Source organism: Coenobita brevimanus, chromosome 97, assembly GCF_032717465.1.
Source record: "Coenobita brevimanus isolate Jiangsu-jjx chromosome 97, ASM3271746v2, whole genome shotgun sequence".
Taxonomy (NCBI): Eukaryota; Metazoa; Arthropoda; class Malacostraca; order Decapoda; family Coenobitidae; genus Coenobita; species Coenobita brevimanus.
In genome coordinates, this window is record NC_137050.1 from 45750690 (window position 1) to 45777438 (window position 26749).

The following is a 26749-nucleotide window of genomic DNA, read 5'->3' on the forward strand; positions in this document are numbered from 1 at the left end:
GTGCGACTGGCACAGGCGATGATGTGCTCCCGACCAGCTTGTACCTGTGCTAGTACGGCACCTATGGCAGTGAGGGAAACATCGATGTAGAGGTGAAAAGGGAGGGCATAATCAGGAAAGGCCACGATGGGGGGAGAGACAAGCTTGTCTTTTAGCCATTGAAAGGCAACTTGCCTTTCTTCAGTCCAGATGAACGGCTCCCCCTTCCTGGTCAGATCATGAAGAGGCTTTGCAATTTGTGGAAACCCCTTCACGAAGCGACAATAGTAGGACGTGAGTCCTAGGAAGGCTCGGATGCCGTGGACGTCCTGTGGTGGCGGTATGTCCATTATGGCACGGAGCTTGTCAGGGTCCAGGGAGATTCCTGCCTGGGAGATAATATGTCCCAAGAACGAGACAGTCCTGGCGGCCAGGACACACTTAGAGGGATGGAGCTTGAGGCCTCCCTGGCGAATCCTAGTGAAGACTCGGCGGAGGCACTGCAAGTGTTCAGCCCAGGTCTGGCTAAAAACGATGACGTCGTCCAAATAGGGCAGACATATCTCCCAAGTGAGGCTGCTCAGGACAGATTCCATTAGCCTGGAGAAAGTGGCAGGGGCATTGCAGAGGCCGAACGGCAGGACATTGAATTTGTAATGTTTGCTGTTGCTCGTGGAAAAGGCCTTCTTGCCTCGGTGTTCTGGATGTGCAGGGACCTGCCAGTACCCGGACTGGAGGTTGAGGGTGGAAAACCAAGACGTCCTGTAAAAGGAATCTAAGGAATCGTCAATTCGTGGGAGGGGAGTGGCATCTTTGATGGTGACATCGTTCAGGCGGCGGTAATCGATGCAAAATCGCATCGTGCTGTCTTTCTTCTTCACTAGAACGACGGGGGAGGACCAAGGGCTGGTGGAGGGGGAAATGACACTGGCCTCTATCATTTCACGTACCTGGCGGTCCTCTTCCTCCCTTTGTCGGGGGTTCTTCCATCGGGAAGGTTGTCTAATGGGTGGGCCTGTCATGTAAATTTCATGTGACAGGTACATGGTGTGCCCTATGTCTGCTGGTCCTGTCACAAACAGGTCCTGGAAATCCAGAAGAAGGCGACGTAGTGTGTCTGACTGCTGGGGGGAGAGATGGTCAGGAATGGGGGGTAGGGGGGCAGGGAAGTGGGAGGAGGATGGGGCACAGGGCTCGGCTTCTTCCATCTCTCCGATAATGAGCCCTTTGGGGAGGGTAAGGGGGGATGGGCGAGGTTGGCTATGCGGACGGCGACGTGGTGTGGAGGGAGAAAAGTGGGAGATAAAAGGCAGGCAGAAAGGACTCCCGGCAGGAGAAGCGGGGAAAACAAAACAGGGGGACCGTAGGGCCGGTTAAGGGGCACCCAGGTCTCGTGGTGGGAGGGAATGGTAGCAGCAGCGGAGACGGTGGCAGGGAAGGAAGGAGGAGCGGTGGCGAGGGGGGGCACTGGAGGAGGAGGAGAGGGGGGTGGAGGGAGGGGAGGAGGAGGGGAGCATGGCATGGGGGGAAGGGGCGAATCTTCCGGCTGTGGCCATGGCGTACAGGTGCAAACGGCCTGGATGGGGTGGGGTGGGGGACGGAACTGGAGCTGTCAGTAGCAGCAGTCAATTGTAGCTCCAAGTTTTAGGAGTAAGGCTAGTCCTAAATACCCGTCATAGCTCCGGCAGGAGGAGTCGAAAATAATGAATTGATGTTGGGTGGACACCGGCTGGTGGGTGTCGACCTGTAGGGCCTGAGTCTCTCCACGGATGGGCAGGGGGCCATCTCCCATGTCCACAAGGTGAGTGACAGTGGGGCAGAGTGGGCCAAAGGTCGATCTGTGGCGGGAGAAATAGTGGCTGTAAAGGCAGGACCTGGTTGCTCCCGTATCGACTAGCAGTCTGGCCTTCACACCGTTTAATTTCATCTTGTAGTACACTGGGGGGCGATACTTAGGGGTAATGGCCCCCGCCACCATGGGTTGGTGCGGGGGCGGGCCTAAAAATCCAGCTGTCTGGGGTTTTCATTCTCCTGTTCCTGCTCCTGTTCTGGATGGGGCTCGTCCATGGGTGCCAGTTCGTCTTCTGGGGCCTCACTTTCTAAAGAGGACACCTTACGTGAACCCGGGGCTGTGGTTCTGCGGCGGGCAGCTTTAAGCTGGTCCTGTATGTCATGTAGGGGACAGCGGGAGCTGCAGGCTGTGAATTCCCGGATTCACTAGGATCACATTCGGATTTTCCCACGGGGCGGGAAGCCAGTGGGAGGGGTGTGCTCTAGGCGGACTGGGCGCTGGGGTAGGACTGGTGTGAGGCAAGGACGGTCGTGGCATGGTTGGAGGAGCCGGGGGTTGAGTAAGAAATTTCTTTACCAAATTAATTTGCTGGGGAGTAGGGCAGGCAGTCAGGAGGTACCGGATGAGCTGGACATCTCTATCCATGTGTCCAGTTGGGTCATGGATAGTGAAGTGTTGTTTGACAACACTCGGAAGCACTCGGAGCAGAGTGTTAAACGTGTGCTGATCCTGGGTTTCCTCATCTGCCTCTGGGTAGGCAGCAGTAACTAGGCGTCTTGCCTGTATCAGGGTATTATCTAAATCCCCGTCAAATGAACAACTATCTAACTGGGACAGAGCCACCACTCTCCCTAATGATGGGGTGATGGCTTGAACAACGAACTTTGTAAAGCTCTGCAAGGTGAGCTCTGGGACGATTTTCGGTGCTATGTTCGCCGCCGTTTTGCCCAATAGTGGGAGTGTGACTGCAATTTTCTCTTGGTCATTATCAAAGCAAATATCCAGTAAGGGTTTGATTATTGCCAGATACGTGTGTATATCGTACTGGTCGGGGTCAAACTAGGGTAACTGTACGTGCGGTTTAGTTGCCATTTTGCCAAATATTCCTTCACTACCTCTCTTCTACACCCGGGTCAAGAACCACCGCTGGCCACCAGTGTAATGCTAGGTGAAAAAGGCCCGACTTCTCGGTCCTAGAACTCCTAACGCGTAGCGGAGTCCTCTTTCGAGAACGGGGCTTAGTGCAATAGAGGTAGGATACAAAAAAACTCCAGGCAATAACCTTTACACATATATTACCACAGTCAGACACAGGACAAAACAGTAGATATTCAACACAGTATGTGGTAGAGAAATAAAACCTTAACTAGGATATTAGTATCTCAAAGGATACTGGCTTAACTGATACTGATGCCAACACAGTAATTCTAGTGCACAGGTGTACAGGGAATACAGGTGCGTGTGGGAGCGCGGGGAGTCAGTCTCACACGGGGGGGGGGCAAGGAGAGTGACTTGCGGCGGGTCAGAGCAGAGTTATAGTAATATTGGGAGAGAGTAAGTATTATTAATTCAAACTTAGTATTTTCTTATAGCAAAGGGGTTTGGGCAATTGATTCTGTTCCTTGTTTATGTTCACACTAGCTGCTGGGAGGAGATTCTTAAAGAGAGGGTGGAGGACACTGGGAATTCACTGTGTTTACAGTAATACAAGCTGGAGAATATTATTAACACTTTTCTCTACTGTTTCCTGTAACAAAGGACATTGGTGTATTTTACTATAGAGGATTTCTCGGGGTAATAATCTTCCTGGTTTTCTGCAAGGGCGTCCTCGTGAGTCTGACTCACCAGAACTTAGTTCCTGCACTCATCCTTACTCATCCACCCGTGATTTCACTCGCCCCGATATTCAACATACGTTAAGTCATTGTATCACTGTTACACTAATTCTGGGCCAGCGTCACACTTAGCATAAGTCACTTAACTAATTCTGGGGCAACACCACACTTAACATAATTCACCAATATAGTGGGGGCAGCAGGGACACACGCTGGCAACAATTCTGCTGGTATAGGAGCACCGCTAAGGAAGGGCGTGCCGAGAGGGCATGGGATGACTTGCAGAGGCGTCCTCTCTCGTCCAGGGCTGCAGGTGCCAGAGGGGCCCATAGTCTTCGGGTTAGGTTCAGGAGTGTGGCCACCGGGACTGGGGCCAAACTGGTCTAGGAATCTCTGGCTCAGGTCGCGGCTGGAGGTGGATGTCTTACGCCGTCTTGGGGATGTGGAGAGATCACGCTCGGGCATTCTCGGGAGGATCTGGAGTGACTGAGGGCTGTGGTCCCGAGAGTTGAGGGGCGCCATCAGGGAGGGGCTGCGGCACCGACCTGCACTAGGGTCCGTCAGGTGGGTCTTCTCCAGGGCCAGGCATAGGGAGCGGAGGCCAGGGGAAACCGTAAGGCCTCGCTGGGGTTTTCCAATGCTGGAGGTCTGGGCTCTCATCTCACGCTGAGGCGATGACACTGCCGACACCTCTCTCTGGCCATGGGGCCCGGCAATCGGCAGTGGCTGCCCAGGGGCGCAACTATGAGGAGCCAAGGCCCGGCTACTGGCCGCGGCCTGAGTGGGGGAATCAGCACACCTCTGGACACTTTCGGAGCGGCAGTCGGCCGTCTGACGAAGGTGGGAGCGGCCACAGGCCGTCTCCTTCTGCCGGAGGGAGGAGCGTCAGTAGGCCGACTCGGGGGCAGCACCTTCGGAGCGGCAATCGGCCGTCTGACGAAGGCGGGAGCTGCCACAGGCCATCTCCTTCTGCTGGAGGGAGGAGCAGCAATAGGCCGACTCAGAGGCAGCACCTTCGGAGCGGCAATCGGCCGTCTGATGAAGGCGGGAGCAGCTATAGGCACACTTCTGAGGGGCGCTGTTTGGAGCTGGAGAAGCAGCTCCATCCCAATCCGATCTGGCGGTCCCATTCCCCGAAGGTAGTGTCATCTTCCTGCTAGGGTGACGGTGCGATGGCTGGGTGCTATAGGGGCGCAAGGCCTGGGCTGACTTATGCCGTTGTCACACAGCATCCCATGGTTTGGCTGCGGCTACTCCGTGGGGCCTGGATGGGGGTGTTGGTGAGTTTCCAGGGGCACTATGCTGTACACCATGCATTTCAGATGCATTACCCATTGTCAAACTATATTGAATATGTTTCCCAAGATGTCAGGGGCAGCCCACATCTCTCGCTTTCACCTATATATATATATATATATATATATATATATATATATATATATATATATATATATATATATATATATATATACAGTAAAAGTCCCTCTCATTCAGTATCTTCGGGACCAAGCAGGTGCAGAAAGAGCAGAAACTACCGAATGACCGAGAAAACCTGTGAAAAAGTTTCTAGCAATCATGGTCGGTCACCCCAATGCAATTACAGTGTCTAGCAAGTATTACTGGTCAACTCTAAGCACTAAATATTTAATAAACAACTAATATTTAATGTATTTAATAATGAAATACACGTGAACTTACCTTTCACTAGGTGTATTTACATATGTACACCGTAAAATAGCACGACAACATTTCCAAACTTTTGAAAAGTCCCTCTCACAAAGCCAGACACTCAAGAGTCATGATAACTGACGGTGCATGCAGTGTTGACAAGCAGAAATCTTAAAAAGCATTAAGCTCAACTTTTAAATCTGCTAAACTACAAGTGAACTGTTCAAATTTTCACTGTAAATTGGACTTCAGAGCTAGATATAGATGAAAATCAAATATTTATTGGCATTATATTATTATGAAAAGTGCTAGATCCAGTGCCAACGGCACCAAATTGGCAACTATGGGCACACAGGTACCAGCATGGGCTGGCGACCCCGTCACGAGTGCCAGTCGGCTCAGCTTATGTGCCGGAAGAGCAGATAACTTTCCTAATGGGACTACTTATAAAAACCGCTGAATGACCAGAAATACCATAAGACCAGATGCCAAATGGGAGGACTTTAACTGTATATGTACAGACGTCGGAATAAGTTCGTTTCCTTTTCCGTGGACTAAGGTGTTTGTAACACTGCTCGATGGAGTGGTATCCCCTCCTCCTCCCTTCCTCATAGTCCCACACTCCCACCCAACCCCCGACTTTTCTCTCCGACCCCATAACCCCACCCGGTACCCTCCATACTCTCGCTCACAGCCAGCTAGGGGTTTCTGTACTTCAAGCACCTCTCTAACTACGTGTAGTCCGACAATTAATAAAGAAATAGTACAGTATATACATAAACCAAGTTAGGAAAAGATCTGCTACACTGTTAGAGAGAGAGAGAGAGAGAGAGAGAGAGAGAGAGAGAGAGAGAGAGAGCGGCAGGCGGAGAGAGCAAGTGGAAAAATGAGAAATGAGAGGACAGTTACGGAGAAAATAAAAAAGGGGAAAGACAAGGAGAGAACAACGAGAATTAAGAAAGGAGACAGAGAGTGAGAAGAAGAGACAGTGAGAGGTGAAATGAGATACAAGCAGTGTGAACGGGAAAGAGAAAAGGGAGATGTGAATCGGAAGGCTGGGAGACAGGGAAGCAGAGACAAAAGGGGAGACAGCTGAGAGAAAATGGGAATGGAGCAAACATAGAAACAGGGATAACAAAAGGAGAAAGTGGGAAAGACAGCTACGGAACGGAATACTGAGAACGATAATGAGAAAAATTTGAAAACGAGGCAAGGTAACAGGAAGGAGGAAGAAAGTGTGTTATTATGGCAAGGACGAAGGGAAAGAACTAAGCAGGATAAGACGAAAGCACTGAGGCTGAGTAGAACGAATGACAATCAAGAAAAAATGGAAGGAGAGAAATAGAGAAATTTGCGGAGAGAAAGTAGAGATTAAGGGTGGGAAGAAAGTAGATTAATTTTTAGGGCAAGAAAGAGGAGGGGGATGTTAAGGGAAGACAAGGGGAGGGAGAGGGAGGGAGGAAGGGAGGGAAAGACAGTGGGAAGAGCGGAATGAAAGAAGAGATTTTGGGTGACCAGGAGAGACGGAGAGAGGAGAGAGAAAAGGGAGCATACAGTTATTACTGGGGAAAGACAGCAGTGAAGGAAATGGGTTTAGTACAAGTAAAGAAATACAGAGACTAATGGAGAAAAAAAAGTAAGACATGTGACAGATAAAAAAAGTATGACAAAGTTGTGACACAGGGAGGGAGAAAAAAAGAGTGAGGTAAGGAGGGAGTGACAGAGGAGAAGACAAACGAAGGAAAGGAAAGAGAGAGGGAGGAAGGTAGGGACTGAGCAGATAGCTATATAGAGGAAGGAGGAAAAAGGAAACTGGGGATGAGACAAAGGATCCAGAGAGAGAGATGAGGGGGGAGAGGGGCAGTACACAGACAGATAGGTCGACAAATATTCAGAAAGTGTGTGTGTGTGTGTGTGTGTGTGTGTGTGTGTGTGTGTGTGTGTGTGTGTGTGCTTCCGTCCCTGTGTCACTTCTATAACATTGTTCCATATTTTCACCTGCGTGTTTTCCTCATCTCTGCTTCAATTTCTCCTCTCACTTTTCTTATCAGTATTCCTCCTGATTGTTCTTACCATTCCAAGTCTCTCTCTCTCTCTCTCTCTCTCTCTCTCTCTCTGGGAATAAAGAGATTGTTCTCACAGTCTATGTCTCCTTAATACGGCCACTTCCTGAGTTGCTCTGGAATTTTGGTCGCTTGAAAAAGACATACGTCGACTTAAAAAGAGTTCAGGAGACTAAGGTATCAGGTTCGCCTGAGGGCTGTGGGACTCTTTTAGTAGGAACTCGTAGACTAGGTCAGCTCATTAAAGTGTTTAAAATCTGAATGGGTTTCACAATCAATACATGGAAAGTTGCTTACTCTTAACACGGACTCGGCACACAGCCATGGGTGGAAACTGTAAATGAAAAAATTTACCAGCAGAATTAAGTGAAAACTTTTTCACGTGCAAGATCTGCTCCACATGGAACTGACTCAACATGGACATTGTTAACACTACAGTAGAGAAGTTTAAGGGATTCATCGGTAGGATTTTACACCAGAATAAATGTGAATTGGATATGCATTCCCAGGCAAACAAGATGTATCTCCACGGTATGGGCTACATAGTTATTAAGATCCTAACTTTTCCTTGTAACTCCTCTCTCTCACTCTGCGTGTGTGTGTGTGTGTGTGTGTGTGTGTGTGTGTGTGTGTGTGTAAAAGAGGTGTCTACTCTCGCAACATTTAATCACAGCAGATTTTGTGTGTGTGTGTGTGTGTGTGTGTGTGTGTGTGTGTGTGTGTGTGTGTGTGTGTGTGTAAAAGAGGTGTCTACTCTCGCAACATTTAATCACAGCAGATTTTGTGTGTGTGTGTGTGTGTGTGTGTGTGTGTGTGTGTGTGTGTGTGTAAAAGAGGTGTCCACTACTGCAACATTTAATCACAACAGATTTATTCTCTCTCTCTCTCTCTCTCTCTCTCTCTCTCTCTCTCTCTCTCTCTCTCTCTCTCTCTCTCTCTCTCTCACACACACACACACACACACACACACACACACACACACACACACACAGTGCAGTAAACCTTTTCCTAACTTGGTTTATGGTAATTATATACTGTACTATTTATTTATTTGTTGTTCAGACTACACGTAATGTGGTGCTTTTGAAAAGTCTAGTGTTCCGGTAGATGTTACTACCATTGGGACAAACAGTCCCTGCGCTGTTTAAAAAGCATATTTTTCTTTGTTAAATATATTCACTGCTGTGTGAAACTGTGAATCATAGTAATGTCATATACCGTTATATATATAATACAAATAAAACACGTATATATAACGTAGCGTGAATTGTTTTTATTTATCATAAACGGAAATTAAAATGTTGATGGAATATGATGGTCCTATATTATTTAATTTCTGCTACATTTAGTGCAAGTTAGGTTCTTCATACATAGTTTGTTCAGACTTTAAGTTACACTTAGTGGGTATCTTGATTCACCCAGTCTATGTGGGCAGAAATTTAATGTTGAGTAAATACTGGGACACAACATTTTGCTCACTCCCTTCACCCATGCACAGCACAAGACCCGTGTTGCCACGGTTTGAGAAGGCCGTGGTGTTGACCCCTCAGACCCTCCAAAGCAATTACAGTACCTTACTTTGCCTAACCTAACCAGACCACAAGTAGTCTAAATTGTATTATTTTAAGCATTAGCCCTACTGCGTTTGTTTTGAAAACAAATCTCTCATGAAAAAACTTAAACTCTGGACTGTCTTGTACGCATGGGTGAAGGGAGTGAGCAAAATGTTGAGTCCCAGTATTTACTCAACATTAAATTTCTGCCCACATAGAGACTGAATGAGTCAAGATACCCACTAGGCGTAATTTGCAGTGAACAAACTATGTATTATGAACCTAACTTGCACTAAATGTAGCAGAAATTAAATAATATAAGACCACTGAAATGGCAGGTTGCCATCATATACCATCAATCAATCAATCAATCAATCATTTCCTGTGGCACCCTCGGGGATGCATAGGGCCTCGATGAACTCACACCACCACATCCTATCTTGTGCTAACTCCTCAAGATCTCCCCAACACTCATCTCCAGCTTCCCGTCTCATTTTCCTCACCCACGTCTCGTTTGGCCTTCCTCTACCTCTCCTACCAAGTGCCACCCACCCTGGTGTACCTCGTACTATTCCCTGTCTCCTATACACATGTCCTAGCCACTTCCATCGTGAAAACCTAACATATTCATCGACCGTTTATGATAAATAAAAACAATTCACGCTACGTTATATATACGTGTTCTATTTGTATTATTTATATTACGATATATTCATTACTATGATTCACAGTTTCACACAACAGTGTAGATATTTAACAAAGAAAAATATACTTTTTAAACAGCGTGGGGAATGTTTGTCCCAATGGTGGACTGGTGACATCTACCGGAATACTAGCTTTGAAAGCACCCTATTGGAGAGGTGCTTGAAGTACAGAAACCCCTAGCTGGCTGTGAGCGAGAGTATGGAGGGTACCCTGGTGGGGTTATGGGGTAGGAGAGAAAAATGGGGAGGGGGGTTGGGGGGGAAGTGGGACTATGAGGAAGCGAGAAGGAGGGGATACCTCTCCATCGAGCAGTGATACAAACACGGAAAAGGAAACGAACTTATTCCGACGTCTGTACGTGTGTGCGTGTGTGGACTTTAACTCTACATGTACATTTGTGTGTATGTACATGTGTGTGTGTGTGTGTGTGTGTGTGTGTGTGTGTGTGTGTGTGTGTGTGTGTGTGTGTGTGTGTGTGTGTGTGTGTGTTCTTACCTAATTGTTCTTACCTAATTGTATCTTTACAGGAATGAGTCAAGCTCGTACTGTCCCGTGTCTTAAACCATATTTATCGTACATATCCTTAAATTTGTGAATTGTTTTGGCACACACTATTTCATTCGGTAGTGCATTCCATTGATCAATTGCTCTGTTTGGGAAAATGAATTTCCTTACATCTTTATCACTTCTCTTCTTATGCAGTTTTTTGCAGTGTCCTCTTGCTGATGCTTCTCCATATGTTAAGTAATCATTTATGTCTATTTTCTCCTCCCCTGATATGCACTTATATAGCATTATCATATCACCTCTTTTCCTTCTCTCCTGTAGTGTTGGTAGATTCAGTTTATTTAGTCTTTCTTCGTAGCTTAGGTCCCTTAAGCTTGGTATCCATCTTGTATCGGCCCTTTGAACTTTTTCAATCTTGTCTATGTGCCTTTTGAGATGAGGACTCCAGACTACTGATGGATATTCCAGGGTTTGTCTAATGAATGATGTTATTATCCTTAGCATGTCTTCATTTATGTATGTGAATCCTATTCTCATATTTGCAAGCAGTGTATACATGTTCCGTACCTTCTCGCTGATGTGAACAGCCGGAGATAGTCTGTTATTGATAATCACACCTAGGTCTTTCTCTCTTTCTGATGTGTATAAGGTTTTATTTCCTAACTTATAATCCCAATCAGGTCTTTTTCCACTTTTACCAAACTTGATTACATGACACTTGTCCACATTGAATTCCATTTTCCATGTACTACTCCATTCATGAAGTTTATTTAATTCTTCTTGTAGCTCTTTATAAGAGTCTGTGTTAGTAATTCTCCTTTGTATTTTTGCATTATCTGCAAACATATTCAGATAGCTCTCATTTCCAGTGTTACTGTTTATATCATTTATATACACTAAAAACATGATTGGTGCCAGCACTGAACCCTGTGGTACTCCACTAGTCACTTCTTTCCATGATGAGTAGTTTCCTCTTAGTATTGTTCTCATTTCTCTTTTTATGAGAAAGTCTTGCATCCAACAAAACAGTTTGCCTCGAATTCCTCCTTGATGGTACAGTTTCCATAAAAGTCTTTGGTGTGGTACTGTGTCAAAAGCTTTCTTGAAATCTAAATAGATACTGTCCACCTATCCTTCCCTTTCCTGTATTGTGTTTATTCTGTCATAGTAGCTCAACAGATTAGTAACACATGATTTTCCTTTTCTGAAACCAAACTGTTTTTCTGTTATCATACTGTGTTCTTCTAGATGATTTACCCAAGCTTTTCTTATAAGCTTTTCTAATACCTTGCTTACAACATTGGTCAGTGATACTGGTCGGTAGTTGAGTGGATTTTGTCTATTTACTCTCTTGAAAAGGGGACAATATTTGCTTTTTTTTTTTTTTTTTTTTTCCAAATATCAGGTAGTTTACCTTGACTCAAGGATTTCTTGAAAATTAAAAATAATGGTTTACTTAACTCCTTTGCACATTCTCGTAGTACCCAACATGGAATTTCATCAGGACCACTTGCTTTTCCTCTGTCTAATTTACGTAACTCCTCCTGTATTACTTTTTCTGCTATTTGTATATCTGGTAGTATGTGTGCACATGCATGTTCCACATAGTCCCTCTCAAATTTTTTTTCTTCTCTAAAAACTAATTGAAAATTCTTATTTAGTGCTTCACAAATATCTTCCTCTTGTGTATAAGTGATTCCCTTGTCCGTAATTGATTGTATTATATCTTTTACTTTGGTTTTGCTTCTGATATAGCTGTAAAACAGCTTTGGTTGATCATTACTTTTATTTATGATATCCTCCTCAAACTGTTTTTGGGCTTCCCTCCTTATTCTTGTATAATCGTTTCTTGCCTGTTTGTAATTATTATACTCCCTTTCACTATTATGTCTTCTGTATCTATTCCACAACAAATCTCTTCTTTCTTTTGATTTTTTACAGGCTGTATTGAACCATTTCTGTATTTTCTTATCTGCTTCTTTGTGCTGTGGGATGTACTTCTGGACTCCTATTTCATAAAATTCACAGAATTTTTTATATACAGCATTTAAATCTTGTCCTCTAAGCTCATTTTCCCAATCAACTTCTGAGAAATACTTCATTAGGTCTTCATAATTTCCCTTTTTATAGTTTAGGCTCTTTTTGTAACTGCCATTGCTGTTTACTATGTCATATGCTATCCTGAAGTTATAATTTAGTACTTCATGATCGCTTTTGCCGAGTCGAGGGTGATATATTAAACTGTCAATATCATTTTCTTGCCTAGTAAATATTAGATCTAGCACTGAAGGTACATCAAGTCCTCTTTTTCTGGTGGTTTCCCTCACATGTTGCGTTAGGAAGAACTCTTGTACTAGATCAAGGAGCTTTTGGTCCCAACAGCTTTCTTGGCTGATTATATCTAGAGTATTCCAATTTATATTTGTACTGAAATCCCCAGTTAGCATAATTCTTTCTGATTTCTCTTCCATTTTATGTAGTAATGATCTTAAACTCTGAACTGTACTCTCTGCCAGGTCCTCATATTCATCTCTTTCCCATGTGTTTGATCTGGGTGGCATGTACAAATTGGCTACAATTACTTTACCTTCAGATGTGTTGATCTTTACTGCAATCAGTTCTACTCGTGATAGTATATCTAGTTTTATTTCATTGACTTTTAGATTTTTCTTAGTTAATATTATAATTCCTCCTCCTTTTTTTTTTTTTTTTAATTTCTGTCTCTTCTCCATATATTGTATTCCTCTAAGTTTAGTATGCCATTTGATATCCTTGGTGTTAATTTTGTTTCAGTTAGGCATATTATTTGTGGTTCATTTTCTCTGACATAATCATTCACCTCTAGTAATTTAGATACCATTCCATCCACATTTGAGTACATCAACTTTATCATCTTGTTTATATACTTGTCATGACATGGTTCTACTACCTTCCTCCTTTTTATTCCATCCTGTTTGTGTACCACTTTCGTACCTGTAATCCTATTACTTTGTAAAAACAAAATTTCTTCTCCTCTTCTGATCTTCCCTCATTTTTTGTTTTTGCTTCCTCCCTTTTCTCTTTCAGTAATTCCAGTTCCTCTTGTGTTAGGCATGTTTTTATCCATACATTTTTGAACTCCTCTTTTTCCATAAGATTCTTTGCATTTTTTAGTATCTCTTCCACAGTGTTTACACTCTGGAAAGTCACCTTTAGAGATCTTGTCTTGCTTTTCTCATATTTCCCTAACCTATTGTGTTCCTCTATATCTTTACTACAGATTTCCTCTGATACTTCTTTCAGTAAGCTCATTACATTTGCCATCTCCTTTTTGTCTCTTGTGATCTTGTTTTTTACTTCTTCCTCTTCTATACCAGTGATTACTATAGATTTGTTTATATCTACTGAATCTCTGACTAACTTCGGATTGTTTTGGATTATTCTTTTCACTTCCTTTTTAATGCTTTTTTCCTCCACCCTTGTTTCTAAGTCTTTCTTTACTTTCACCATTTCAGCATACATGGTTTCCACATCATTTTTGTAGCTTTGCACAGCTTCATTCACCTGTGTTATCTTCTCCTCATTATCACTGCTCTGGTCAATAAGACTGCTTACTTGCCTAATTGTCTCTGTGTCATTTTTTAACTCTTCCATAACACTCTCGTGATTGACTACTGTACTTGCCATTTCACTCATTTTCTTCCTAAGTGTACTCAATTCCACTGTTAGTTCATTGATGGTTGTGTCTTTCTTACTGGCCTCCCTTCCTAGTTTTTCTATTTCTTCCTTTTGCAAGTGCATCTGCTTCTTTATTTCATCAATTTCATTTTTGAAAACCATTTATAGTTTGTTTACACGTTCAACCAGTCTATTGTGAGTCTCCACTTTAACCAGTTCTTGGTAGAAATTATCATTTTGCTTTTTGCCCTTATCCCTTTTCTTTTCCAAATTTGCTTTACTAAAGTATGTATCCATTTTGCAATACTAAAAGTGCAGAGCATGTACTTACAATCCCCGTGTTGTTGTAGTCTAAACAAACCTAGATTACTCAGCATATTCTTTGGTCTTGGTTCTTTTTCCTGTTTGAACAAGTCTTGTTTAAACTTTTTTTTTTTTTCCTTTTAATAATGAAAAAGTATTTAGTCTAACCTGGTACAGAGCTTGTCTCATACAAAGATACTAATTCAGGTAATGCCACTGGCCGTGTTGGTTCGGTACGGAGCGCCGATGTCGCACGTCCGCCTCAGTTGAATCCCTGTGTGTGTGTGTGTGTGTGTGTGTGTGTGTGTGTGTGTGTGTGTGTGTGTGTGTGTGTGTGAATGATGTTAGAGAAAATTGAAAAGGTGAGATTATGATTCTGAATATTTAATTTAGTTGCATACCGCTTAATCATATCCTCTGTAGGCAGGAAGGGGTTTGTTATTGCCAGCCTGTAGCAAGGAGAGGCATTATAGTTTCTGTGAGTGTGTGTGTGTGTGTGTGTGTGTGTGTGTGTGTGTGTGTGTGTGTGTGTGTGTGTGTGTGTGTTTTGCCAAAATATCTCGAAAAGTTCAGGACGAATTTTCACCAAACCTTCAAGAAGTATCAAGTTTGTAGATGGGTAGAAGTTTATTACATTTGATGAGGATTTGACTGAAGACGACCAATTCCCAGCCGGCGTATATTTTTATAATGGATTGGCTTTTTGTGAAACAGATAACTAAAATCTGTAGATCTTTTCGAATTTTTGTCACCCGTTTGTAGAAACGTGAGACGATATTGTTGTTGTTGTTGTTGTTGTTGTTGTTGTTGTGTGTGTGTGTGTGTGTGTGTGTGTGTGTGTGTGTGTGTGTGTGTGTGTGTGTGTTCTTACCTAATTGTATCTTTACAGGAATGTGTCAAGCTCGTACTGTCCCGTGTCTTAAACCATATTTATCGTACATATCCTAAAATCTGTGATTTGTTTTGGCCCACACTATTTCATTCGGTAGTGCATTCCACTGATCAATTGCTCTGTTTGGGAAACTGAATTTCGTCACGTCTTTATCACCTCTCTTCTTACGCAGTTTTTTGTAGTGTCCTCTTGCTGATGTTTCCCCAAATGTTAAGTAATCATTTATGTCTATTTTCTCCTTCCCTGATATGCATTTATATAGCATTATCATGTCACCTCTTTTCCTTCTCTCCTGTAGTGATGGTAGATTCAGTTTATTTAGTCTTTCTTCGTAGCTTAGATCACTTAAGCTTGGTATCCATCTTGTAGCGGCCCTTTGAACTTTTTCAATCTTGTCTATGTGTTTTTTGAGATGAGGACTCCAGACTACTGATGTGTACTCCAGGGTATGATGTTATTATTCTTAGCATGTCTTCATGTATGTATGTGAATGCTATTCTCATATTTGCAAGCAGTGTATATGTGTTCCGTACCTTCTCACTGATGTGGTCAGCCGGAGATAGTCTGTTATGGATAATCACACCTAGGTCCTTCTCTCTTTCTGATGTGTGTAGGGTTTTATTTCCAAACGTATAATCCCAATCAGGTCTTTTTCCACTTTTACCAAACTTGATTACATGACACTTGTCCACATTGAATTCCATTTGCCATGTATTACTCCATTCATGAAGTTTATTTAATTCTTCTTGTAGCTCTTTACAAGAGTCTGTGTTAGTAATTTTCTTTTGTATTTTTACATCATCTGCAAACATGTTTAGATAGCTTTCAGTTCCAGTGTTACTGTCTATATCATTTATGTACACTAAAAACATGATTGGTGCCAGCACTGAACCCTGTGGTACTTTACTAGTCACTTCTTTCCATGATGTGTAGTTTCCCCTTAGTACTGTTGTAATTTCTCTTTTTATGAGAAAGTCTTGCATCCAACAAAACAGTTTGCCTCGAATTCCTCCTTGATGGTACAGTTTCCATAAAAGTCTTTGGTGTGGTATTGTGTCAAAAGCTTTCTTGAAATCTAAATAGATACAGTCCACCCATCCTTCTCTTTCCTGTATTGTGTCTGTTACTCTGTCATAGTAGCTCAACAGATTAGTAACACATGATTTTCCTTTTCTGAAACCAAACTGTCTTTCTGTTATCATATTGTGTTCTTCTAGATGATTTACCCAAGCTTTTCTTATAAGATTTTCTAATACCTTGCTTACAACACTGGTCAGTGATACTGGTCGGTAGTTGAGTGGATTTTGTCTATTCCCTTTCTTGAATAAGGGGACAATATTTGCTTTCTTCCAAAAATCAGGTAGTTTACCTTGACTCAAGGATTTCTTGAAAATTAAAATTAATGGTTTACTTAACTCCTTTGCACATTCTCGTAGCACCCAACATGAAATTTCATCAGGACCATTTGCTTTTCCTCTGTCTAATTTACGTAACTCCTCCTGTATTACTTTTTCTGATATTTGTTTATCTGGTAGTATGTGTGGGCATGCATGTTCCACATAGTCCCTCTCAAAATTGTTTTCTTCTGTAAAAACTGATTGGAAATTCTTATTTAGTGCTTCACCAATATCTTTCCCTTGTGTATAGGTGATTCCCTCGTCCGTAATGGATTGTATTATATCTTTTACTTTGGTTTTGCTTCTGATGTAGCTGTAAAATAGCTTTGGTTGATCACTACTTTTATTAATGATATCCTCCTCAAACTGTTTTTGGGCTTCCCTCCTTGCTCTTGTATAATCGTTTCTTGCCTGTTTGTAATTATTATATGCCCTTTCACTATTGTGTCTTCTGTATCTATTCCACAACAAATCCCTTCTTTCTTTTGATTTTTTACAGGCTGTATTGAACATTTCTGTATTTTCTTATCTGCTTCTTTGTGCTGTGGGATGTACTTCTGGAGTCCTACTTCATAAAATTCACAGAATTTTTTATATACAGCATTTAAATCTTGTCCTCTAAGCTCATTTTCCCAATCAATTTCTAAGAAATACTTCTTTAGGTCATGATAATTTCCCTTCTTGTAGTTTAGGCCCTTTTTTAACTTTCATTGCTGTTAACTATGTCATATGCTATCCTGAAGGTGCAATTTAGTACTACATGGTCGCTTTTGCCGAGTGGAGGTTGATATATTAAACTGTCAATATCATTTTCTTGCCTAGTAAATATGAGATCTAGCATTGAAGGTACATCGAGTCCTCTTTTTCTGGTGGTTTCCCTCACATGTTGCGTTAGGAAAAACTCTTGCACGAGATCCAGGAGCTCTTGGTCCCAACAGCTTTCTTGGCTTATTATATCTTGAGTATTCCAGTTTATATTTGTATTAAAATCTCCAGTTAGTATAATTCTTTCCGATTTGTCTTCCATTTTATGTAGTAATGCTCTTAAACTCTGAATTGTACTCTCTGCCAGGTCCTCATATTCGTCTCTTTCCCATGTGTTTGATCTGGGTGGCATGTACAAATTGGCTACAATTATTTCCCTTCAGATGTATTGATCTCAACTGCAATCAGTTCTACTTGTGGGGGTATATCTAGTTTTATTTCATTGACTTTTAGATTTTTCTTAGTTAATATTATAATTCCTCCTCCTTTTTTAAGTCTCTATCTCTTCTTCATATATTATATTCCTCTAAGTTTAGGATGTCATTTGATATCCTTGGTGTTAATTTTGTTTCAGTTAGGCATATTATATGTAGTTCATTTTCTCTGACATAATCATTCATCTCTAATAATTTAGATACCATACTATCCACATTTGAGTACATCAACTTAATCATCTTGTTTATATACTTGTGATGACATGGTTCTACTACCTTCCTCCTTTTTATTCCCTCTTGGTTATGTGTGTGTGTGTGTGTGTGTGTGTGTGTGTGTGTGTGTGTGTGTGTGTGTGTGTGTGTGTGTGTGTGTGTGTTGCCAAAATATCTCGTATCAGATTTGGTTTGTAGGCAGCTTGTACCTTAGCCAACAACATATTTTGGTGGACGATTAGCATTTGGCCTATAAATACTTTTGTTTCATGATTTGGGATTTGGGATTCATAGTAGTTTACGACGACAGTGGTGATAACAGTGAAAAAATCTATACATGTTTATGGCAATGATGATGTACTAAGTATTTTGTATATGAACATTTATTGGAGACGAGTAGCATCTGAGGGAAGGGTGGATACAAGCTGTGACGGGAGGGACTGAATTTTTTGTGTAGTGGCTGTCCCGTATGAAATTTTGGGATCAAGTGTCTGACAGTAAGAGGACCGCTTGCACAGATAACAGTAGGTTGATGATGTTGGCAGAGCACATGAATGTTATACTTCAATGCACTCACTGTAGTGATGGGCAGAGGTTCGAGCGTTTCGGTGTTAGTAGTGGTGGTTGCCTCGGTCACTGTAGCGGAATCTTGACAGTTTTCTTCATCACTACCATCGTTACAGTCATCCTCGCCATCACACTTCCAAGTCATGGGGATGCAACGCTTTGAGCCAGCACACTCAAACTGATTTGGTTCACACTGGTAAAATAAAATTTAATGTTAAATTTCATGAAGTTTAAGTATGCACCATGCTACACTCATGTCCGTGCTTTAGCAAATAAAGCATGTGTTTCATGAGAACATAAATCTTTCAGTCTTCCAAATAGTAAATTTTTGTGGTTCTCATAACCATAAATCTTCTCTAGATCGGGAGAGTACAATGGCCATCTTGTAGCATATAATTATACTTTTGGTATAGGGTACACGAGTTTCCTTTTTATTCCGTGATGCAACATGTCTTTGTTCATGACAGTGTTTCTGCTTCATCTAATATTCTTAGCTGTTGTCTCTGTAGTATCTTCCTAACACTTCCCATTTTTATTTCCTTGCTATATTTCAGATTACTGTGAATATACTGTAATATCTTTCCTTATAGCTCTGACTATAATATCTTCCTTAACTGCTCTAGCTAAAGTAACATCTCTGACTGCTCTTGACCATATTATCCATCCTAATTCCTCTGACACTCATACCGTCTCTGAATTCACTAGGGCAGCTTGATAATGTTCATAACATAATTTACTGAAAATTTACGAACTATTTCACCGTGATAGTTTCTTTACTGATTTTCCCCCACTAATTCGTTTCAGCTCAGGCACCTCTCTGCTATATACAAGAAAATCGTCTGTCATCAGTCAGAATGAAACCAGAAAAATGTCCCTAACTAAATGGATTGCATGTTTTTGATCCTGATGTAGCTTAACCTAACCTCACATAAAATACTCTAGCCTAACTTCACCCAACCAATTCTAACTTAACCTCACTTAACCAATTGTATGTGAAACAAAAACATTCGGGGGCTGAATGCTAATCCCCCACCAAAATTATTATGTTCTTGGATAAAGTACAAGGTACTACCAATACAAATGAAAGAAGCAAAACTCAACGGAATTCAGTCACCGCGTTTCACACACACACACACACACACACACACACACACACACACACACACACACACACACACACACACACACACACACACACACACACACACACACACACACACACACACACACACACACACAAAATGTCTTTAAACAATATGGCTACTGGTATTCAGCCGTCTTTAACCAAATCATCACCAAAAATATTAGGCTTCTGCACATACACATGGCTGTTATTTCCTGAATGTTTGGCAAAAATTCGGCAACAACTTTTCGAGATATTTTCGCAACACACACACACACACACACACACACACACACACACACACACCGGCAAAAATTTTACTGCCGAGCCTTGATAAAGGTAAGCGATTACTAACCTCACCTAACGTCATCAAGTCATACCTACCTATTGAACCATGCAGTATCCACACTTAATCTAACTTAATTAATCTTAACCCCTTCCACTAACTGTAAACCTACCATAACATAAGTACACCTAACGTAACGAGATCTTTCTTCTACAAACCAAATTTAAACTAATCCAAAGTATTACTACATATCTACAGCTGATCTAACTTAATTTCTTAACCAAATCAAGCAATATAAGCATACCTAACTCTAATAAATTTATCTTAGCCAATGTAACTTCAGTTAATGGTACTCATCACACCATAACCAGACCTAAATTACTCCACTGTAACCAAACACAACATAAACTAACTTAACTTACTCTAACGTAATCTAACAAACTCTAGCTACACATAGCCTGAACTAACCTATACTACCCTCACCTCGTCTAAACTTACCTAACTTATTCCAACATAACATCAGCTAAGCTATACCTGCTTGGTTTAGTCTAACAGAAAACTGATCATATATCCTTTACCGTAGGACGTGAGGTTGTGGGACAGTCCCTTTCGTCGCTACCATCGCCACAGTCATCATCACCGTCGCACAGGAACCAACGCCTGATGCATTTACCGTTACCTTCGCAGGTAAACTCGTTCTCGTAGCATTCACGCTGTGATGGTTACACAGATTTACACCACTTACATCAGTCAATCGGATTTTTTGGTTTGCATAAATTGTGTAAATATCTATAAATAACTACATACTGTATAAATATATATATAAATATATATATATATATATATATATATATATATATATATATATATATATATATATATATATATATATGTAAAGAACCAAAGGATAGAAGGCCGCAAAATTTTCCCTCCATGATAAAATAAAATAACAGAGAGCCAACTTCAGTATCTGTTCGTATAGAGATGGCTGGACACATTATATTTAAAAGACTGGTCGGAGGCAGTAGGAAATACAGGTGCAGGAAGACAGTTCCAGAACTGACCTGTTGCACACATGAAGGACTAGGAGTAATGGTTAACACTTGTATTAGGGAATTGGATAGAAAATGGATGAGAGTTTGCTGCTAGATCGGTGCTATTCGCCCATTGTCGTGGTGAAGGGATGCACACAGACAGTTCAGAGGAGCAGTGACAATGGAAGTAGTGATAAAAGAGATACAAAAGCAATAATGCAGTGAAGAGACAGAGGCTGAAGGGAGCCAGTAAGAAAAGGAAAGTTAATGAGATGAAAAGCCTTTGACTCCATCTTGTTGAGAAGAGCTGTATGTGGGGCGCCCCCCCCACACACATGAGAGTTGCACTCTACACAGGGGCGAATAAAACCCCTGTATGAAGTTAACAACTGCATAGAGGTAAAGAAAACACAGAGTCGGCTCAGCACACCTAATCTCTTGGAAGCAGATTTTAGATGAGAATGTACTGTAATATGATATTTCCTAATCCCGAGATAAATCCCGAGACAATGAGTTGGATATTGTTAAATTTAGAAGCTGCTCATGCTGAAGATCCCCACAATCCCATGCGCCTTGCCATCGTGGGAGGGCATTGGAGATAGAGATTGGGGCTCAGTGTAGACGGGGGAGCTCTTTAATATTTCCAGGACCCTGCCTTGGGCCTTAGGCGGCCCTAGCTCAACCAGTTTTGCATGGCTTGCCTCTCTATCCCTCTTTACTTTTCATTCACTAATTGCTGTACTTCCTCTATATTCCCCCACTGTATCACTGGTGGAGGCCTAACTTTGATGTAGGTCATCCTTCTCCATACCTCCCAGGAGAGGGGTTTTGCTTCCCCTGTGTTTGCCGTCCGTGGCGTCCCGTATCTTCCCTGCTCCCTTTCATCTGGGAGTTGAGTCAGCTGCAGTGGGGAGAGGGGTGTTGTTCCCCTCAGTGAACAGTACACTTCTTTGGTGGGGGGCTTGGGTAAGTCGAGTGGTGCAGTGCGGCCACCCTGCATCAATTGGCTGGTCATGACTTGGTTAGGGTCAAGCGGTTGATCTCCAGTGGGCGTTGCATTAGTCCTGCGGCTACGTATACATCCCTCACCACCTCTGAGGCTGTTGGATGCCATCGAGCCCCAACATTCAGCCTCCCAATGTTGTGCTCCATGGTGGGATGGTGGGTGGGGGGGGGAGGGGAAGTGAATTATTTTTCTTAATATGTAGTATTAAAAAATCACCCCCTTCCACTGGCTCTGCTGACACGACACATGCTGACGACCTTCTCATCCTCGCCATGATCCCTTCCTTGGTTAACTGTCTATCTCAGGTATAAAAAACGAAAGACACTCTACCAGCCTCCTTCCCAGCTTTAGCCTCAACCTCTCCCCTAATGTCTCATCTAATATCGTCATTCTCGAACCGTACTCACCTCACACACACTCCCTATTCTGTATATCCAAGGAGAGAAAGCCATTTTTTCTGATCAACCAGTTATGGGATGTTAGAAAAGGTTGTAGCATACCATTTTAATCCTTGGACCATCAGGAACAGCATCCAGGTGCACAACATTGGAAACCAACTGCTGTAAGCTGGGAATTCGAGATGGCTTCTAAGGTGGCTGCCGATTCTATTTTACTGTATGATAATATTTTGTGGAATAAATTGTATATCATAATATTTCTTCATGTTTTAAGGACATTTGTGTCATATTATTTGTCTACAACATTTAAAAAAAAATTATGTTCAAAACTTGAAAATATTTTTTAAATTTAATAATTTTTAAAAATGAACAACACATTTTCTTCACTTCAGTATGTATAAATACTTATAATGAATTAGAAATTTGACAAAAATACAATTACCGGGTGTATAAACAACACACATCAGAAAAATGTTAATAAGTGTACATGTCAAGAATATTTCTTATATCATCCTTCATAATATTCTGGTAGTTAAATATTTCATCCTTACACCATAAAACAGTTTTGTGAATGAGATATAACACAACCGTTATAACCACTAAAGTAACTAATACTGAGATTTAGTCCAATACAGAGCTAATATTGTTCAAACTGGGAAAAAGGAAATACAATATTCATTGAAAATCTAGTCAGAATCAGGGTTATTCTCAATTTCTTGGAGGCACTGAACTCTGGAAAATCTCTCTGGAGATCCACGGCATCTGCAGACATGGTAACATGGAACATTCCGTTTGGCAAATGAACAGTTTCTTAAACTTTTCTGCAACCACAAGAAAGTGATGTAAACATCTCAGGTGGCCACAATTCTACAGTCACTGGAACTGGCACAAGTTCTGCTTGCTTTACTCTCCATCCGTAATTATTCGTCAAGCGAAGGAATGCAAGGCTTTGCAGTGTGTGCTGTTTTGTCAGTGATTGTTGCTAAGGCATAACGTTTCAAATGGTGCATAAAAACATCCTCAATAAGAGGAGGGAGCTTGACAAGTGTGGTCTTATTGGCAGAAAATTGCTGAGTGCAAATCTCACTCAAAGAAGCATCTGACATCTCGTCATTCTTTGTGTAGAGGTAACAAGTAACTTCCTAGCCTCACTGATAATATTTTCGGTTATGATAGCATTACTGTCACTGCCAATGTCTTCCAAAACATCCAGGTGAATTTTATTATTTGCAGCTAAACATCCTTTTTTGACGGTAAAAAAGGGACTACTGATGGTATCTGTGCCACTTAAACTGTGAACAACTGCAAGTGAGAGGCATCTGTGTGGTTGCAGTGTTTTGGCAATGTCATGTATGGGAAGGAAATTGTCTGTTGCTGTCTTTACCCGAAGTTCAGGAAGATCTTTCAACATTGTGGATGCATGCTACAGACAGAGGAAAATAACATGTATAACTTGAATGAACAATAACCTGATCAACTCTGCCTCCTTGGAAACAGTGCAGGGCATGCAAAATAATACAAGGGTCTGCCTCACCGTGTGTTGATTCAAGGGCAGGGACTGCAGTTACATTTCAACATTGCAACGTAACTGAAGTTGTTTCTTCAATTTAACCACCACCCAGATAAATTTTCATGTTACCAGAACATGAGGACTGGAGTTGACACCATTTATCACACAAGTAGGCAAGTAACTGCGCTTTGTTTGTAGAACAGGCAAAGAACTCTGAAGGATATGGTGCCTTGTGTTGGTCTGACACTTCAAATATTTTTACTGTTTCTGGCCTACGAGCCCTCACCTGTCTTCTTGTTTCGTTTATACTTGGACTTCTGTAGCAATCAAGTCACCAGTGAACAGCCACTGCGTTAGCTGGGACTCCCCCGAGAATTACTTGTTTGTATCACAGTGCAATGACAAAGAACTTTTCATCTTTCAAACGATTATTGTATCCTCCTTTATAGCTTTCACAAGACATGATTTTGTTCCACTTGCTTGCATTGTGCCATCCTCATTAAATAAGGATTTTTTTTTTTTTTTTATGTGTCCAACTCTGGGCATAGGCTTCACAGCCTGCTACCAAGGTCCAGTAGTCCTCCTACATACCCTACACCTCTACATGTAACCACTTCGGCGCCAACACCCACCGTCCATATTGAATACATGCTAGGGCTGTCTCATACAGGACTGGTGTATTGGTATTAGTGTGGGTATTTTTACAACATGTCGGCGGGTCTTCTGGTAGATCAGCAAAGTTTGATTTAATGAAATTCAAATCCTTAAACTGTTCCCTGTCCCAGCGGGGATTTGAATCTGGGTCCAGAAGGACTACAGGCCATCCCTCTACCGACTGAGCCACCGCCTCCTCCATTGATGGAGGGCAATTACAGGTAAAGGTATGTCAAATTACTCAGAAATTATCATAAATGAATTCCTTGTCCCTACAAGCGCTAGAAAACTTTTTTTACACTGATATTGGTGTAACGTATGACATACTTATGAACATTTATAAATATGGCAGCCATCTTGGATTTCAAGCTTACAGTAGTTGACCTTATATGTGAAGGTATGTCAAATTACTTTGAAATTATCAAAAATAAATTTCATTCCTAAAAAACCTAGAAAACCTGTATTACACTTGAAATTACTGCAAATTATGACCAACTTAAACACATTTATGGATATGGCAGCCATCTCGGATGCCATCATGGATTCCCAGTTTACAGGAGTTGGTTTCCAAGGTTGTGCATCTGGATATTATTCCTGGTGGTCTAAGGATTAAAATCATATGCCACAATCTTTTATAACTATATTATGACTGCTGAACCCTACTTGCCCCCTGGGTAATACCCCTTCCTCCTAATACCAAGCCATTCCTACTTATTCTTTTTGTACCACTTCAGTTTTATACCCCTCTAACTCACGCCCCTCCACTATATCCGTAAAATTTGTCCCCTCTCTGTCTTCTATCTCTAAACCAAAAGAGTGGACTGGATACTGCAACACACCGGCAACAGCACCTTATGCAAATAACACACTACGTTCCAGTTATGTCTACTAAACCATGATGGCAATATTTCTTTCCACACTCGCCCTGACCGTTCCAGACATGTCACAGTCAACAATGGAGATCAGTCCAAAGCTATGAAATCACTAAATGACCTAGAAGGAAACTCCATTCCTATCTCATGCAACACCAACCTAAACACTCACACTGGCACTGTCCGAAATCCAGAAGACCATATTATAATTGATGATATGGAATTTATCACCTGTTCCGCTCTTATACACCCTGTCCCTACAGCTCACGACATAGATGTTGTCCATGTTACATGCATCAGTCGTGACCTCCGAGATAACCACAGACACCATATCAACATTGCCAAAATTGCCCTTCATGAATAAAACCCTCCATCTCATATACACATTGGAGTTGAGCACCTGCCAGTCCAAGAATACATTCCCCCATCACACCAATGTCAAAAGTGCTGGTGCTTTGGCCATCCAGCCAAATGCTGTTGCTCCAATCTATAATACCCACTCTGAGCACTGCCTGGCCACACAAGAACAGAATGTCACTACACTGTCTGCACCTGTGCCAGTTAACCCCTTAAACTGTTCCCTGTCGATAAATTTCATAAGTTTTCTGTGCCGTGATGCGCGGGCTTTTCTCCCTTCACCCCCCCCGGCTGCCGCACACTCCAAAAATGTGTATCCTCGGCTTTTTTTCACCACCCAAACATATTTATTTTGCCACAAAACCCACATATTCCTATTCGTCGGTGTTTGTTCTACACGATAAGAAAAAAAAAAACACACACTATACATACATTAGGGCCCTCAGAATAAATATTCGGGTTCATAGATTTCACTTCCCAACATCATAAGTCGAACGTTTACTAATCAATCTCTACATGTTATCCTATCAGTTAAAAGAGAATTTTATTAGCTTTCGAATGGGACAGGGTCCCAGTATGATACGAGGTATGGTGTTCGAGTAATGAGTGAAAAAGTAAAACACATTTCCGACAGACAACAAATTTCTTATTCTGGGAGCTTTGGCAAAGAACTTTTCTCAGCACTGTTATGTTTTTATTTTATCATCTTATGCAGAATTGCAATCGCTGTTATTTGAGCCAATAACGGTGATCCTAGACCTCATTGTTTTAGAGAAAAATGCAAAACACTACGGTGTATTTTCCCACGCGCTGACCCGCCATTAGCCGCGCTCACTTACGTTTTTTTCCCACAGCGCGCTAACTCTTTTATGCTTGCTAGCTACGCTTTCTTTGGTTTTATATCAACAACTATTTTATATAATCACTTCTGTTTTCTTTTTAGTCCTCTCAGAAACCACACATGAACACTAAACCTGTTGCTAGCAACTGAAACTGAAGCTGTACTTATTTCCCTGTCATTTGTGTTGAGGTAAATAACAATATATATGTATGTGTAAATATACTGATATAAATAGAGGTAAATAGATAAATAAAAAAAGAATATAAAGTTCTTCTCCAGTGGTGATGATCTTCCTGCAGAACCAAATCGGTTGGGATGTGAGTTTTGTACTGTGTGTG

The 26749-nt window shown here is 41.7% G+C and overlaps 1 protein-coding gene across 1 annotated transcript in view; it reads right to left on the reverse strand.

Moving 5' to 3' along the window:
• LOC145413687 (uncharacterized) overlaps window positions 1-26749 on the reverse strand; it is a 247632-nt gene that overhangs the window by 21962 nt on the left and 198921 nt on the right. The window contains exons 13-14 of the mRNA XM_080283342.1: window positions 20318-20452; window positions 18341-18523 (exon numbers count right to left, since the gene is read on the reverse strand). Coding sequence (XP_080139468.1) covers window positions 18341-18523; window positions 20318-20452 — 318 coding nt within the window. The remainder of the gene's footprint in view (window positions 1-18340; window positions 18524-20317; window positions 20453-26749) is intronic.